The sequence below is a fragment of the Pagrus pagrus genome (assembly GCF_965226575.1).
Source record: "Pagrus pagrus genome assembly, chromosome: 10".
NCBI lineage: Eukaryota > Metazoa > Chordata > Actinopteri > Spariformes > Sparidae > Pagrus > Pagrus pagrus.
The window spans coordinates 21,537,899-21,554,310 of record NC_140194.1 but is presented as its reverse complement, the minus strand read 5'-3'; the positions used below and the strand labels follow the sequence as shown (position 1 = coordinate 21,554,310).

Genomic DNA, 16,412 nt, shown 5'->3' with positions numbered 1-16,412 from the left:
TCCAGGATCAGCTGGTGGTACCCTCCTTTCTGAGGGTCTTATTATCCACATGGATCTCTGAGTCCAGCGTACTATTTAGCAGCAGATTCTCACCCTCAATCGGAGCCAAAGCAAGTGCCCTCCACCTATACATTCTCCTAGCCAGATGTTGTATGTTCACAAGGTGGCTAGCTATCTACTAAATTGGATATTAACTACTTCTAGACTTCTAGCTAGCAGTTACCCTAGCTTCATCTCAAAAGGGTCCCAAAATAAGGCACAACATGCTCTACTCATGTAATAACTTAATGACTTGTATGCAGGGTCCTGAATCCCTCTGGTAGTGAATAGGCAAAAAAGAAAAATCAAGGACAGCAAATTTTGAGTGGCAAAATCAAACAGTTTAATGGGAGTGGTGTCCTTGATTTATCTCTTTGTGCCTCACGTTTTCCAAACACACACACTGTCTGATCAGGCCAGAAAGCTATTTAAACAAGGAGAAAAGGTACAATAAGAACCCCAAATAATGGTTTAATTGTATTTTTGTTATATCATATGATTATTTTATTTACATTTTTAGGAGCGTTGGTTAGGAAGTCACAAAACTATCAACTATCTCGCCTCTCTTTGTGCTGCAAACAGTTTCAAATAGTCAAAATAAATTCTGGACTCAAAATAAAGTTCACTGTGGGTAAATGAGCTCCCAGTGTTGGGATGAGAAACATTAAAAATTCACTGAGACACACACACACACACACACACACACACACACACACTTGAGTGTTTTGGCATTAATACTGACATGGGATCGAGGTAGGCAGAGGGTTCATCCAGCAGCAGGATGCGGGCCTTGCTGAGGATGGAGCGGGCGAGACACAGCAGCTGTTTGTGTCCGTAGCTCAACACGTTGCCTCCGTCCTCCAGCTGAAAGTCCAGTTTGTCTGGAAACTGCTCGATCACTGACTTCAAACCCACCTGGGGACACACATCTCACATCTTTGAAAGAGATTATGGCATTAAATCTGAACAGTTTCCCTTCTGCTAACACTGCAGCTCGAAAACTGTGAGACATTTTAATTTATTTACTTTAAGCTTATCTACTTTGATCTCCGGATACTCTGGATTTTCAATACTGTTCCCAATATGATACATGAATATATGTACAGATATGTTCTTTTTTGATACCTTAATTTGAAAATTTTAAACATCGTTTTGTTCAAAACCTTTTTTAAAATTTAACACAAAGCACCAAAAACTAAAAGCACTGAAAACAAATTTTAAAAAATATTTGCCTTTAACATGTCCTTCATCAACTTTATTCTATTGACATGAGAAGAAAATTTGAGGCAAACTGTGGCTGAAAAATCTTTCAAAAAATAAAAATCATGATCTCTAATCGATTAATTAAATGTCATACTATCCTGTTAAATAGGCTGATATACCAATTATTCACATCGCAGCTGAGGACAAGAGAAAACAGAGCCTCACCTCCTCCGCTACCTTCCACAGCTCCTCATCACTGTAGCGTCCGTGTGGATCCAGGTTCATCCGGAAAGTGCCGGTCAGAATAAAGACTTTCTGTTCAAAACAGAACAATGAAAACATTTAAATCACACAGTCCAGGGGCTGGATTAGAAAGCGCTCCTAATAACAATAATTTGGATCAATTATGACTGCACAGACTTAAAATCAGACAGCGTTATGTGGTCTTAGTTGATGCCTTTAAAAAGCAGCCGAGGATTTATTTAGCCAAACTGGAAAGTCTCATCTGGTGTTTGCAACGTTTTATGATCCGTTGTAATTTATGTTTAATGTTTTCTTCTTTTTGCTGTTTTTATAGTCTTTTGCCGATCAGATGAATGTATTCACACTATTTGACCAATCAGATGAAGTCCCAGCTAGCGTCCGCCACCCTTAGATTAATTGATGTCATTTTGGTGGCCATTGTGAGGTTTGTTAGCACATTGGCTAAGAAAGGAGAGAAGGGCTAATATGCACACAATATATTCATATTGTAATCACAGTATTGAACATTTGCAGATTTTCCTCATATTGTACAAGACTCATCAGGGATTTTCACTTTGAACTAGAGAACTGCTTTACAGTGAAAATAAAATCTACTTTTCTAAGAGTCCTGAATATCTCACAACTTGGTCAATGACCTGCTCTGGTTTATGTTTCCGATCTAAATTCCAAGCAAAAAAGAGTCACATCTCCCAGTGTTTTCTTCTACCCAAGTTATTGCAATCAGTCTTGAGCTACTAGGAGGTGCAAGGAAGTGATAAGAGAAAATTAAATGTAGTTAGTTCTATAATCATCGACTAATCTCTGGGTTTTAGAATGTAAACAGTATGAGTTTGTTGTATGACTGAGGACATCATGTTGTGCGAAAGCTACGTAAATCCATTAACCTATTTACTCCATTAAGCGGAAACATAATTTTTCTGACTTTTCTTGTGTCTTATCCTGATATTGTGATGAAAAATTATTTATTCTGTCGATCTTGTACTTGACAGTAACATTTAAAGGGGCCTTATGTAACGATTTGTAGTAATTAATATGTATTAATCACTTTTTGATTGGCCATCTGTGAGTGGATCGTAACGTGATGTTAAAAAGGAGACCTTCCCCGTCTCTCTCTGTGGATGAATATTAAGTTGTGTAATGCTGCTGGATTTCTTCTTCTAGATTTTCCGCAACAGTCCAAAGGATGTGACTTGATGCATGTTCTCCAGTGCCTCGTCTCAGTGCCTCTCCTCGCTCCGCTAACACGGAGCAACGGTAGCTAAAGTTAGTTTAGAAATGGAGTCCGCCAACATAAACTAACATCCTGCTTCCAGCACAACACAGAAGTTCGTTGATTACAGGAACTGCAGGAACATTTGGTGGCGATGCCATAAAAAAAAACTTCCGGGGAGACTTAATTGCTTCAGATGTAACTCTCTAAAGGTGCATTCTGAAAAATGTTTTCATCTTTAAAATCACCTTTTTAAACCCTAATTTCCATATTGCCATACTGCTGTTATCAGCCCACTGAAATACAGTTGCTGTATGTTTCTCATTCACACTCACACTCCTAGTTTTCCTAAACAGTATTTGAATTTTAACCAGCAGCCTTTGTATGCCATGCGTCTTGTTGAAATGCATCTCAGCCGCCGTAGATGTACCTGTGGTACCACCCCAAAGGCCTTCCTCCATGTGTGCAGGGACACGGAGCTCCAGGAGACGCCGTCGATAGAAATTTCTCCGTCTGTGGAGGCGAGACGCAGCAGAGCAGAGAGCAATGTGCTCTTCCCTGAACCCGTTCGACCCAGCAGACCCATCTATAAACACACAAACACAAAACAGAGCAGAAACATTTTAATCTGCTAAATTATTTTCTAGCCTGAAAATTCATCATTTTCTAGAGATTATGTATCTGGTGCCTTTGTGTGCAAGAATCTAAGTATGCAGACCCAGAGAATACTGTATATACTCCATGTACACATACGGTAGAGTATGCAGTATATGTGGATACGAGTTTACTCATGACTTTGTGAGATGAACTGTTGCCTTGAGGTGTTTGGAATTCTAAAAGCTTTCCGTCCTTTCTTCTGCAGCCTCGCAGCAACAATTAGTCCATTTATCAGGAGGCTACGGAGAAGCTAATGGGATGAGGCTAAAGTGCTGACACTTACTGAGCTCTGCTGTCCGCCAGGATTCATTAAGAGACGCTCATACTGACTATAATTACTGCCAGCAGCAGAGAGAAAGCGGTCACATAATACATGTTTTCTCTCTTTCCACTGAAAGCTATCAGGCCACCGCTGGCTGAGGTCCTCTGACCTAATTAAATAGCAGAATGCATTTAAAATCCAGATGGACAGGAGATATTACAGATATGAGTGCCTTTAAGGTGGAAATCATTTTTAAAAAAAAGAAAAGTGTAGAAATATGCATGTTTCATTAATCAAATTGCTTATGTTTTTACTAATACAGTTATTTCATTATAATAATTTTATAATCTTAGATAGTTACTCTGCTCCCAATGGGAGTCTGTGACACAGTTGTCCTTCTTGTTGAATGTCACCTTGCTGTAATCTCTCTATGACCCTGCTATGACCCATTAATTGCAGCGCCCCTCTTTGGCTAATCAGCGTGATGTTTTAAAAACCAGGAAAAAATGAGCGAACATGCATCACTCTGCCAAGTTTCATTAAAAACCACTCACACACACGCATGCATGCTTCAGCCATCACTCAGAACTTACGCTCTGCCCGCCGTCCACAGAGAAAGAGATGTCGCTGAGGACAGCACGTCCAGCCTCTGTGTACTTCACAGTGAGGCCCTTCACGTCCATCTGGCCACGGTTGGGCCAGCAGTCCTGGGCGTGAGGGTTGTCGATGACGAGGTCGGGCCCTCCTTTACCACTGGATTTGCCCGGCAGTGGCTCTTCTGATGGCAGGTCAATGAATTTGAACACCCGATCTACCGAACGCATCTAAGATGGGAAGAGAGAGAGACAGTGAGTTACATATACAGTTAACTACAAACTATTACTATACATACAGTTTACTACTGTGCTGCTTTAAATTGTTAAGGCAAAAATTTTTAAAACTATTTCTAAGCTGGTCTGGTAAATAATGGACGGAGCCTCCGGGTCTGTGGATTCTTTCTAATGGCCAGCAGGGGGTGACTCTACTGGTTTCAAAAACAAGTCTGATTTTAACTAAGCTTATGAGAAAGTGAGCCTCCTTCTCACTTGATTTATTGCCTCAGTAAACAGTTTCCTAACGAGCTTATGATCTCAATAATCAGCTTCAAGTCTAGCACTCTCCTACAGCAGGGTATGCGTTAAACTCTACCACAGGTTCTCAGTCAGATCCAATCAAAATATCCTCCCCAGCTCCGCTCTCTAGATAAAAAAATCATCACTTCTGGCTCCAAAAAAAAACATGATGCAGTGATACTAAAGTCGAGGCTTCATAACAATAAGCTGTTGTACTTTAATTCAACAGCTTTTTGGTATTCTGCTATACATGTTCTCGAGCGATATATTCATAGTACTTTTGTTTTGACTGAAGTAGTTGTACTTAACACATTTGAAATGCATCTTCAAATGCAGGGATTTCAAATTTTTCAGATAAACTGACAAAGAGTTTCTAAAAGGGAGAATTTTTCTTACCTAAATAAACCATTTTAAAACTCATGGAAATTTGTGAAATATATGGGGAAAAAAGGGAAACAGGTCTGCTTTTTTTGATTTGGAGGGATATTTTAGTAGCTGTGTAAATGTTGTTCAGAGGGAGGTTTTTTTCTTACATTAGAAGATCAGTCACACTGTGAAGCTGACTCCCACAAACACACATCACCACCACCATTGTGTGAGTGTGTGTACTGAACAAAATGTCCTACACTGTGATAAGCTCTGTTCGCTCCACTGATCAAAATGTGAGCTGGATGGGTACAAACTGGTTCAAAAGAGCCTCACACGGTGTGAGAGAGTGACATCTCCACTCTGAGGTGATTAGGTTGCTAAAAAATGCAGGAAAAATAGACAAATATAATAAGTCTAAATTGTAGCTGTTCCAGAGGAAAGACTCAATGACTCAGAGAAACTCTGAGTTGTGTCTAGATTGACTCAGATTGACTCATTACATTCATTCGGCAAACTCTTTTGTCTAAAGCACTTAGAATAAGTGTATTCAAACTCCGTATAATCAATAGCTACATGTTTTCATCTCAAACAAACAACTATAAATGATGTTCAGTTCCACAGTGCAAGAGCTCAGACTTGTTAACAATGCAGTCATCTTTTTTAGGAAATAAGACAGAAGTCAGAGTGAGCAAGCAGAAGATGCAAAGTGTATCTGCTGTCCTTACTTCAGTGGGAAAATTCATTCTTCTACTTTTAGGGTCAAAGCTGAGGGAACCAAGATGAGTGACCACCGGATCCTCTTTTACCACTTAAAAAAATGTAGCTTGTATATGCAGCTTTTTTTTAAACATGGGTAATGCTGCTAAAAATCATCTTTTTCACATTGCCAAGACAAATCTTTCCTTTCGTTTATTTCTTCTTCTTGTGTGTCACGTTTGTCATCACAAACCGATGGATAGACAGGAAACAGTAGAAAGCATCACCACATGTCATAGCAAATTAGCGCGCTCACCAAGCCGATAAACACCAGTGACTACTGCAGAGTCAATTGACGTTGGAGCAAAAGCTGATTACACACATTAACAATGAGGACAAAAGCCAGATGTTAGCGGGTGTGAGCAGGTTTATTGTCCAGTGTGAAAGGAGTATGTGTAACAAAGCTGCCAATTATCCAGAGGTCTACCGCCAGAGTTTTGAACTGCATACGAACTTCGACGAGGAGTCGGTGTAATGAGCGGTGAAGTGGAGCGGTGAAGGGAAATGAGGGAAGGTTAGGCACAAACATTCTGGAGTAGCTGCTGACACAGGTGTTAAAAAATGAACTCATACAGGTTCAGCGAAAACCCCTGTGATGTGTGTGTCTGCAACGCTTGACACACTTCCTACTGGCCATTGGTTGTGTGGTATTTTAATGCAAGTCAGGTGTTGCTATGATGCAAACGATGATTTTGTGCATGCATGTGTGCGTGTGTTTTATGAACCACATACCAGTCCGTCTACGGTGATGCTGGTGATGACAGCCCATTGGAAAGTCCCCAGGATGAGCATGGCGAGGGCCACGATGATGCCGATCTCCCCTGGTTTGTCCTCTGCAGAGTGCACACACACACACACACACACACACACACACACATATGCACACAAACACACTCATGTTCATTAGCATTGCCAATTAAAGCTGCACTCTCTGATGTCGGAGCTGCATTCAGGTATTACTGGCACTATTGGAAACTAATGAGCTGTGAAATGACCCTTTATTCTGCTCAACATAAACACTGGGTATGACGCAACACCACATGTTTGTGTGTGTGTGTGTGTGATTCAATGAATGGGAAACACACACAGGCTTCCTTCTGTACATGACATTGTACCCGGTGGCATTCAAACAGTTTTGATCCGTTTTCACAGACAAACTGTCTGTTATGATCCTGATATCTGACTCTACACGCTGTAACACACAGATAAGACCGAGGCTTCTTCACTTGATAGGCTCAGTGGAAAATAATAAGATGTTTACTAACTAACCAAATGACTAACACATTCCTTCCTCCTTCCTGGGATTCATGTGTACAAACCAGTGCTGCTGCTCTCATTCTCTTAAAGTGACAAAATGAGCAGGCGTCCTCATGCAGTTTTCTTAGTTTCACTTCATTTGGAGCATAAATCACTGTTTTCATATCCGTCTGTCTTATTTGTAATTATTTGTATCAAAGGGTCAGTTCTCTCGCAAATCACAGAAAACATATTTTCTTCTCGTACTCATACTGGTCTTAGCCACGTTACAGTTCTGTGGGTTCTGCTCTGAATCATCTTCAACCTTTTTTTGTTTTAAGTTTGTTTATTGTTAATATGTCCGACTTTGTCGTGCTGTAGATCTGCACATGGTGTTTTATTTTGAATATTGACAAATCTAAATCCATACAATGAATCATCATTCCACCCACAGTCATCCCATCACTCACGGTTGGTTCCCACGGCAATGAAGGCAGCGGCAGTGAAGAACAGGACGAAGATCATGTCACAGCGAAAGAGAAACCATCGCAGAGTGGCTAGGTAGTGGAACCAGGTGGCTGTGTGGGTGTTCAGCGCCTTGTGGAAGAGAGTCTCGAAGTAGGTCTGACGCCCAAACGCACGAATTGTCCATAAACCCTTCAGAGAGATGATGAGGTGGCTGAAGATGGGGCTGCGTGCTGCAAGAGAGGAGAAGGGATATGCATTTGAAAAAGTTTTTCACAGCTAAGTTGGAGTTTCACATCTTGTCTCTCTCTGCTTGCAATAATCCTCTTAAGTTGGCCTTTTGGGTCGACACATTTCTTTTAGTTATGTAAATAAAACAATGCTGCTAAAAGGTGAAAACATTCTAATAATCATTCAAGAGACTTGTGCACATAATTTCCACTGTAACTGTTGGACATGCTGCTTGTGACACCAGGATGGGGTTGGAGGAAATCCCAGCTCGGCTCATCTCTCTGACCCCAACGTGCTCTCAGTGGCTCCGGAAAGACCTCGCCGTCATTACCAAAACACACATTCAGTGACAGAGTCGAGAGCGGAGCAGGGAAGTCCAAAACACACAGAGGCATCTTCGTCAGTAGGCCAGTGACCTGTTTTCTCATCCTCCGGTTATACAGAGCTGCACTGCTCTAGGAATTTTCAAGAACTGCACCACCTTTCCCATCTTTTCTGCAACAAACTTCTAAAACTTATTACAAGACTCTAACTTGGAGAGAAAAGTATTGAAAGAGATTGTATTGCAAATGTATCACAAAAAAACCCATAATGAGAAGCCCAAACAGGGAAAAACAACTGTTAAATGTGTAAAAGCTTCTAGAAATGTCTCAACTCTTTTCTCATGGATACCAAACTCTTTGCTGATTGGAGGATAATGGTAATGTTATTCACCCTGCCTCACTTCCTTTAACTGTTCCCGCCCCTCTGCGGCAGCGCATCCATCCTCCCCTCCAACCCTTCCTCTGTCATGTTTTTGTTTTTCAGCCTGACCTTTACCCCCCTGGCTCCCAGCCATCCACCAGTCCTGCCTGCTGACAGGCAGTTATGATGACTGTGGCGTCTGCCCCCAGTCTCACTTCCTCTGTTCGCTCTATTGGCGTTCCTGTAATCTTCTCACTTTTACTGAATATTCCCCCTTACCTGTTGTTGTCCTGCTTCTTAACTCTCACTCTTATTAAATTGTCAAATAAAAGAGAAATAGAAATGTAAAAAATTCAGCCTGTTACTCAAGGATATTTCAGCAAGATGGCTGCCTTCATCAGCAAGAACCATTTAACAAATGTATTGTTTTGTCTAATCCAAAATGCAAATAGCTGCCAAATGCATAGCATCATAAGAGAGCTTTTAGACATGCTTTAGACAAAATACATTCTGTAGGACTAACCTTGAATACATATATGTTATAAAGTATATCAAGGTCAATGTGCTTACTCAATATTCTACTCTGCGTAAAATGTTATGATGACAAGCAGAATTTTCTTTGCCGGTCCTCTCCGATACTTTTTATTTCTCTTTACTATAACAAAAAGAAGCCATTGCGCTGGTACGACCACATTGCAATCTCACACTTACACAAATTCTCCCCCCACTCTCACCTTCAGCCTCCAGTAGCTTGAGTTGCTGTCCAGTTCGTAAGAAGTACTTTCTGATGACAATGAAGATGACTGCCAATGGGATGGCAGCGATGAAGATGTAAGGCCGCATGATGGACACGGTGAAGATGGCGCCCAACACAATCAATGTCAGCTGGGGAGAGGGAAAAAAGAAAAAATATACTAATGTATTCAATGGGTGTACATACAGTTAGTCTCAATTGGGCATGGGACGATATGAAAATGTCATATCACGATTATCATGGCTGATAATTGCAATTCACAATATGATATCGATAATCATCTCAATATACCTATAACACTTGAAATTGCACTAAACGATACTGCAATCACATAACCTTATATTTTGTAAAGAAACAAATATTTTTATTGCATCACAGACAAGTCACACATCATGTGGCAATTCAAAATTAAGCAAGAAATCAAACCAGGCCTGTACTTCATCAAGCCAGAAAGCTTTTTCCAAGTAATTCATGTGAGGTTACCAGCGATTATCCTGATTCATGATTATCCCAATAAGGAAAATTTACCACGATCAACTTATCCTGAGTATACCAAATCTTACTTTGATCAATCCCTCGTCTCAATGAAAGAGATTGACTTTTTGTGTTTTCTTTCTCTGAAACCTGAGTGATTGGTGCAACATTTATGTACTTATGTGGAGTTTGCATCATATTTCTTGGACAGGTAAGAACCCTGTGATGTATATTACATTAGCCACATCCGTTCACATCAGACTCACATTCAGTTACATTTTACAAACACTTAGCAGTGATCTCATTCTGCCTCCTCTAACTAGCTGTTAAGTTTATGAATGTGAAGCATGCTAACTTTATAGCCTTAGCTTGATGAGAGCTTTTTAGTGTGAATTTAGGAACATTCAGCAAAGCTATGTTATGCAGACTTATTACTATTATTATTATTGTATTTTGGAGTACTGGGTTACATTATGTTATGTCACTGATTGTGTTGGTTAAATACCTGTATGAGGTCAAACAGCACCAGAGGCAGCATGTCATCTATGGCGGCCATGTCCTTGGTAAACCTGTTCATGATCCGACCTGGTAGAAATTAGAAAAAACGTGAACTGTGTAGTGAATTACTATATTAAAATGGCTAAACAGATGTAGTTCTACTAACAGACCGGTGTACATATTAAAAAGAGAAACTCACCTGTCTTCATAGTGTTGAGCACAGCCATGGGGGCTCGTATTACAGCGCTTAGCATTTGTTCATGCAATCTTTTGGACACAGTGAGTAACGTGTGCACTAATGGGAGACCCCTGAAGAATCCCAGGGCCAGCACGCTCTCCGATGTGGCCACGTAGATGTAGATAATGTAGTAAGCGCTGGTTGGTGTGACGATGACTGCCAGGTGGACAGGGGTTGACGAGGCGTTGGGGTGCTGCTCATCGATGTAGTTGGGTGATGAAGGGTTGGCGCCATCCCTCCAAATCGTGCTGACAGGAAAACACAAGAATTCAAATCAGATTTTGCACCATTAAAGCTTTATTTAAAACTCCCAAAAGATTGTGTGACTGAAAAATGCATGTATAATATGTAAAAACTTTTAAAAGTGTACTGTAAGATACTTTATGGTATGCTTTATGACTATGAAACTATACGATACGTTAAACATATATAACAAGCATATATTTAAACTTATATTGTGCAGTTTCAAAGTCAGTTGTATAGAAGAGAAAAAAAGACTCCTGCTGCTTTTGCCACCAATAGAGATCTACTTAACAATGATAATATTTAGCATTTCTGTGTAATCGTGGAAATGGAAACAGTTCAATAGAGAATGAACCAAGCACTAAAGTCTCAGGCTGTTTTAGTCTCTCACATGCCACTTACTCAGTAATGAGGAAAATGCCGATGACTGAACCAGCAACCTATTGGTGGAAAGATGAAGAATTGGTAAAAATATTGTTTATTAATTTTACATAATTTGAAAAAAAAACAAAGACAAACAAGAAGAAAGCAATTTTACCTCAATGATGAAGACAAAGACGATGAAAATTAGGACGTAGACTAAGCTCTTGTTGGTGGTGATGTAGCGCAGGTAGGTGCTCCATGAGGTAGTTTCAAAGATGTTCTCACGCTCATCTGCGAAGCATTGCTGTGAAGAAACAAAACTCCTCTTTAACCATAAAAACCCAGCTAAAATTTAACCTGTAAATCCAGCAAAACTATTAACTGAGACAAAATCAAGTACATTTTGTGGGTATTTACCCTAAAAATGAAGAAGGGTGAAGAAAATGCATTGATTCTTCTGGAAATATAAACATACACTATGCCTTGAAAAGGGTTCAAACAAAACTCTACCTCCATGTCTTCCTCATCCACCTCCTCACTAATGTCATAGACGCTGTCCTTGGACAAACGGCGGGCGTAAATGTCCAGCTCGGGCGCCAGGTCACACTGCGGTGTGATGGACAGCTTTTTTCTAAAGGAGGACCGAATCTGCTCTCTGCGCTCCTGGCCCTGAGAGTTGGTGATGAACGCCAGAACAGACTGGCGTCGCTGCCCGTTGAGGTGCTGCAGCCCATGATGGTACATGTTACCCCTGGGGAGCACCTCCTCTACTTGATCGTCCTCAGGTACCACAGAGAATTTCCTCTCAGAAAGTTCACGAACCCCATCCTCTATTGTACTGGACTGGGGAGGATTTGCAGTCTGTTGGGAGTTCCCGATGAAGGAGAACTTGCGAGCAGCTGCCAGGGGGCTAAGGATTAGAGACTGTTTGCGTTTTTCTGGGTAGCCATCACTTCCAGGATGTCCTTGGGATCCAGAGATGATTATTGGAGGGGGTGGCTGGCGGAACGACTGTCGAATTGGCTCTGGGCCTCGGAAGCCAGCTGTTTCATCGACAGAGACCCTGCGGAGAGTTTCCGTGAGGATGGAGCTGCGTCTCTCTGCGTTGATGTTGTCATATGCTTCCAGGCCGAGGAGGAGGGAGCTGAAGTCAGGGCGCTGGGCCTGCAGCTCTGAGAAGGTGCCGTAGAAATAGCAGTCTCCATTGTGCAGCAGCAGGATTTTGTCTGCTCGTTTGAGATGCTCCAACTTGCTGGTGACCACGATACGAGTCTTGGAGGCCATAAGTTTACAGACACATCTGTACAGCGATACAAAAAAGGAGATTGTAAAAAAGCTGTTCAACTACTAACTTTTAAATATGGTTAAATTTTATAATAAGCAGCGTTAAAAAATGGTAAAGTTATGGCTATGTAAACTAGTTGATAGCTATTTTGTTTTTAACAAACAATGAAATACTTTAGAAACCACTTATCAAGCAATATAAATGTTTATAAAATGTTTCTGAAGCATTTCATTGCTTTCTCTCTTGAGTTTATGACTTGAGAACTGGTGTAAAAAAAATTTTTTTCACTAAGTTTCACACAAGGACATTTCTTTTCTCCTTAAAAAAAAACAAAAAACATCATGTGTTTTCAGTTCTCAAGTCATAAACATAGACTTCAGACTTGGAAAATGGATCACAAGAAGAAAAAAAACCTCACCTGCCCCTCAGGGCTTCCGTAAAATAACTATTAACTGAAGTTAAATTAGCTATAAATTTACCATTTATTAAAGACGGCTATTATAAAATGTTACCCTACATACTTCTGTTTTTTTAAACAAAGCCTGACAAACAAATGAGTAGATGCTAAAATCAAGAATAAAAGACAAAGTGATGTGTCAAATTTTTAAAGCAAAACCAGCACTTGAATTAAACAAGCTACTGTATGTTCTTATTAACATACCTATGATCAGACTTTGACTACAAGAGTGATTTTGCCTGATTCTTCCCTTTGGAAGATTTCCAAACTCCTTATTTCATCAAAGGATATTTCCCTTAAAAAAAATCCCATTTCCTGAAAAGGTTACAGTGTGATGAAGCAGCCGTAACTCACCACCATCAACCCGAGTGTGTCTGACACAACAAGAGATAACCTTGACCTTAAACTTTAGCTCAACCACCCCCCACCTCCTCCACATGAAAGACTCTCTGTTGGGATACACACTTCTCAAAGATCTCTTTCTCTGTGACGATGTCCAGGTGGGTGAAAGGTGCATCCAGCAGGTAGAGGTCTGCATCTTTATACACAGCCCTGAGGGAGAAAACACACAGTGAGTCAGAGAGTAAAAGGGAGGCAAAGAAAAGGTTAGAATGTTCACCGTTAAGATACAACAAAAATGTTAAGATTAAAAAGAGAAAATAGAGAAAACGGAAACAATAGACACAGAAAGAGAAGATCAAAGTGGTATAAATGAGGAAGTTGGGTCCCTGTGAGAATAAATCAATTCCAGTGAGTGTTTACAGTGACGGCAGAAGCTAATAACCAAAGAGTGGCAACAAATTGATGCCAGGACACTAAACCAATAAATAATGCATGGGAATATGAGAGTGTCTGTAATCTACACACAGATTTAATGGAGTAATAAAGCTCTACTGAGGCCGTAAAAGCACTCGTCATTACAACCAGACAACATAAAACACATAGTAGTAGTCTGTGCTTGCAGACAAAGATATAAGAATGATAAGTGATGGCAGGTTATTATTATGTACAGTAGAGTTTTGATTTTTTACACCGTTGGGAACCAATACTGAGACTTGAAGCATTGCCAAGGACATAACATCTGAAATACTTGTACAAGTTGTTTAGTAGATGTTTTTATTGGCTTGGAGTGGAACCTCTTACGTTGGAAGTGCTGGTAATGACGATATTGATAATGATGATGAGTTTACGGCCCTGAAATTGATGTTTTGATTCAGTGATCGTGAACTACAGTCTATGCAGACCACTAACATTGATTAAAGTTGCAGAAGTGAAGGGAAAAAGGCTGTCTGGAGTATTCTTCAGTCAGTTAGTATCTTTGATTCATGCAATGTAGCATTTAATATGCTTGCTCTATACCACAGATACCACAGATTCTAAAATTGATGATCTCTAAAAAAAACAACACACTACTTCCTATAATTATCTCCTCATCAATTAGGAATATGACTCAAAACCGCAATCATGTTCTATTTTTAATCCTTTGTGCAACCTTTATGTGGCCATGTTGTTTTGCAATGACTGTAATTATGACTAATGTGTAGAAGTGGTCTTCGCTGACAGATAAAAGGGAGTGAATGAGGCATGCTGACAGATGCTCAGTAGTGACAGGAAGTACCTGGCCAGGCCGAGGCGAGCCCTTTGACCGCCGCTGAGGGTCACCCCTCCTTCGATGAGGAGCGTCTTGTCTTTCTCAGGCAGCAAGGCGAAGTCCTGGAGAGGAAAACAAGGGGTCAGCAGGGCAAACACATACGTCATCACCTTTAATACAGTACATTAGCAAGATGGTCTGTGTAACAGCTGAGAGGTTGACGAAAAAGCAAAATATTAATATAAAATATTTTACATCTCTGTTCACTTCTGCTTTTCCTTTCCACCCTCTTGTAATTTATTTTACTCTTCTTAGTCGAGTATTCTTTTACTGTTCTTAATCTATTAATCGGTTTCTTATTCCTCTTGTGTGAGGTTCTCATCTTGTCGTCCTTTAGTGCTCCAGCTTATTTAGTTTTTACTCCTTAATGATCTAAATCCATTTGTTTCTAGTTTCCTCTTATGTGATGTCAACTTCCTGCATTGCTGAAGAGGTTCACACTATGTTGTTGTGTCAACCTAAGAGACTCTTAGCTAAAAGTGAAAATGGCTAAAAAGTCCTTCGTCATGTTTTATTCAAGGTGTTGTTTGTGCAAATATTTAGTGTCAAGATGATCTTTGCAATCTGGTGACTTTCCAATGTATTCTGGGAAAGGAAATGAAACCGTTATTGCATGGAAAACACACTAGCAGCAGCTTGAAACGGTACATAAAAAAGTCTTAGTTTACTGATTTGCAAAAAAAAAGGCATTTTTTTCCGCAGTTTAATGAAACTGTACCCTTAAAATAACCTTAAAAAGTTATTTTTTTTAGATAACATATTTTAGCAATGTAAAATTCAACAAAGTATGTCCAAACACCAAAGCACCAAAACACAGTCCTGTAAATGACTTTTACCTGGCAAGTTTTTTATGTTCACGTGGACACAGATTCATTGTCAAGTTCAAACCACACGAAAAGCACAAACCACAGATTGGATGAGCACATGAAGGATGTCACAGGTAGAGACATATAGTGCATTATTGGTGGTTACTGATAATGAAAACAGACGCCCACACCAATGAGGACAGCACACGTTTATCATCATTAAAACTTCCTACCTTTTTAACGGCAGCTTCCGCTGTCCTGACAGGAGTGCATAGGGAATCAAGTTAACATGTTGTTTAACAGCTTGTAAAATAAGGCAGCATGATAAAAACGCATGTTGTGTGTCTCGCTGTGAACAAAAAGCACCTGCTGGGTCAGCAGCAAGAGGCTGGAGGAGGCTACAGATGAGTTTACAGTGGGAGGACCACCCACGGCAGTCTGTCTGGTGCTTCAGGGCGCAACAATAGTGAGGAATTACAGTCACAGGCCCACTAAACGCCTCGTCTCTGTCTGGAGAAATCAGCTCCAGTTGTCACTCCTGTCTGACAGGGTTGCCTTGGGGATTTTTTCCTAAAGTAGAAAATCCTATGAGCACTTTCTTTCCTCATGTTGAGTCATCTCTACCTTCTTGAAGTGATTGGTAAGACAGAGCAAAGAGGATTAGTGTTAAGAATTGGTATTTTTAGAAGCTACTGGTAACCTTTGAATCCTTTTATTTTACTTGAAAATTACTTCTGCATGAACATTATATCGTTATCTTGATATGAGGCTATATATTGTCTTAGAATTTGAATATCGTTATATTTCGATATGGCATAAGTGTTGTCTTTCCTGGTTTTAAAGGCTGCATTACAGTAAAGTGGTGTAATTTTCTGAACTTACCAGACTGTTGTACTTATTCTAATACTTCATTATAGTCATTATATCCACATTACTGATGATTCTTTATCGAAAGTCTCAGAGATATCTGTGGTAGTAGCTAGCTAGCTAGTTACTACATCTTCTTCTCCTGCTTTTCCGGGTGGCAACCAGTGTTAAGGTGCATTACAGCCAACTATTTTATTAATTTTTAAAGATTATATCATCCAGCCCCAAAATTACTAAAGCTTTTACTGCTGAACATCTTATTGACGAGCGACTGAAAATGTAATTGTA

General features: G+C 40.1%; 1 protein-coding gene across 1 annotated transcript in view; it reads right to left on the bottom strand.

Moving 5' to 3' along the window:
* cftr (CF transmembrane conductance regulator) overlaps window positions 1-16,412 on the bottom strand; it is a 36,585-nt gene that overhangs the window by 5,345 nt on the left and 14,828 nt on the right. Inside the window, exons 12-25 of the mRNA XM_084363300.1 lie at window positions 14,419-14,513; window positions 13,266-13,352; window positions 11,569-12,358; window positions 11,234-11,362; window positions 11,098-11,135; window positions 10,414-10,700; window positions 10,222-10,301; window positions 9,223-9,373; window positions 7,579-7,806; window positions 6,605-6,705; window positions 4,229-4,459; window positions 3,147-3,302; window positions 1,468-1,557; window positions 782-954 (exon numbers count right to left, since the gene is read on the bottom strand). Of these exons, the coding sequence (XP_084219426.1) occupies window positions 782-954; window positions 1,468-1,557; window positions 3,147-3,302; window positions 4,229-4,459; window positions 6,605-6,705; window positions 7,579-7,806; window positions 9,223-9,373; window positions 10,222-10,301; window positions 10,414-10,700; window positions 11,098-11,135; window positions 11,234-11,362; window positions 11,569-12,358; window positions 13,266-13,352; window positions 14,419-14,513 (2,636 nt within the window). The remainder of the gene's footprint in view (window positions 1-781; window positions 955-1,467; window positions 1,558-3,146; window positions 3,303-4,228; window positions 4,460-6,604; window positions 6,706-7,578; window positions 7,807-9,222; window positions 9,374-10,221; window positions 10,302-10,413; window positions 10,701-11,097; window positions 11,136-11,233; window positions 11,363-11,568; window positions 12,359-13,265; window positions 13,353-14,418; window positions 14,514-16,412) is intronic.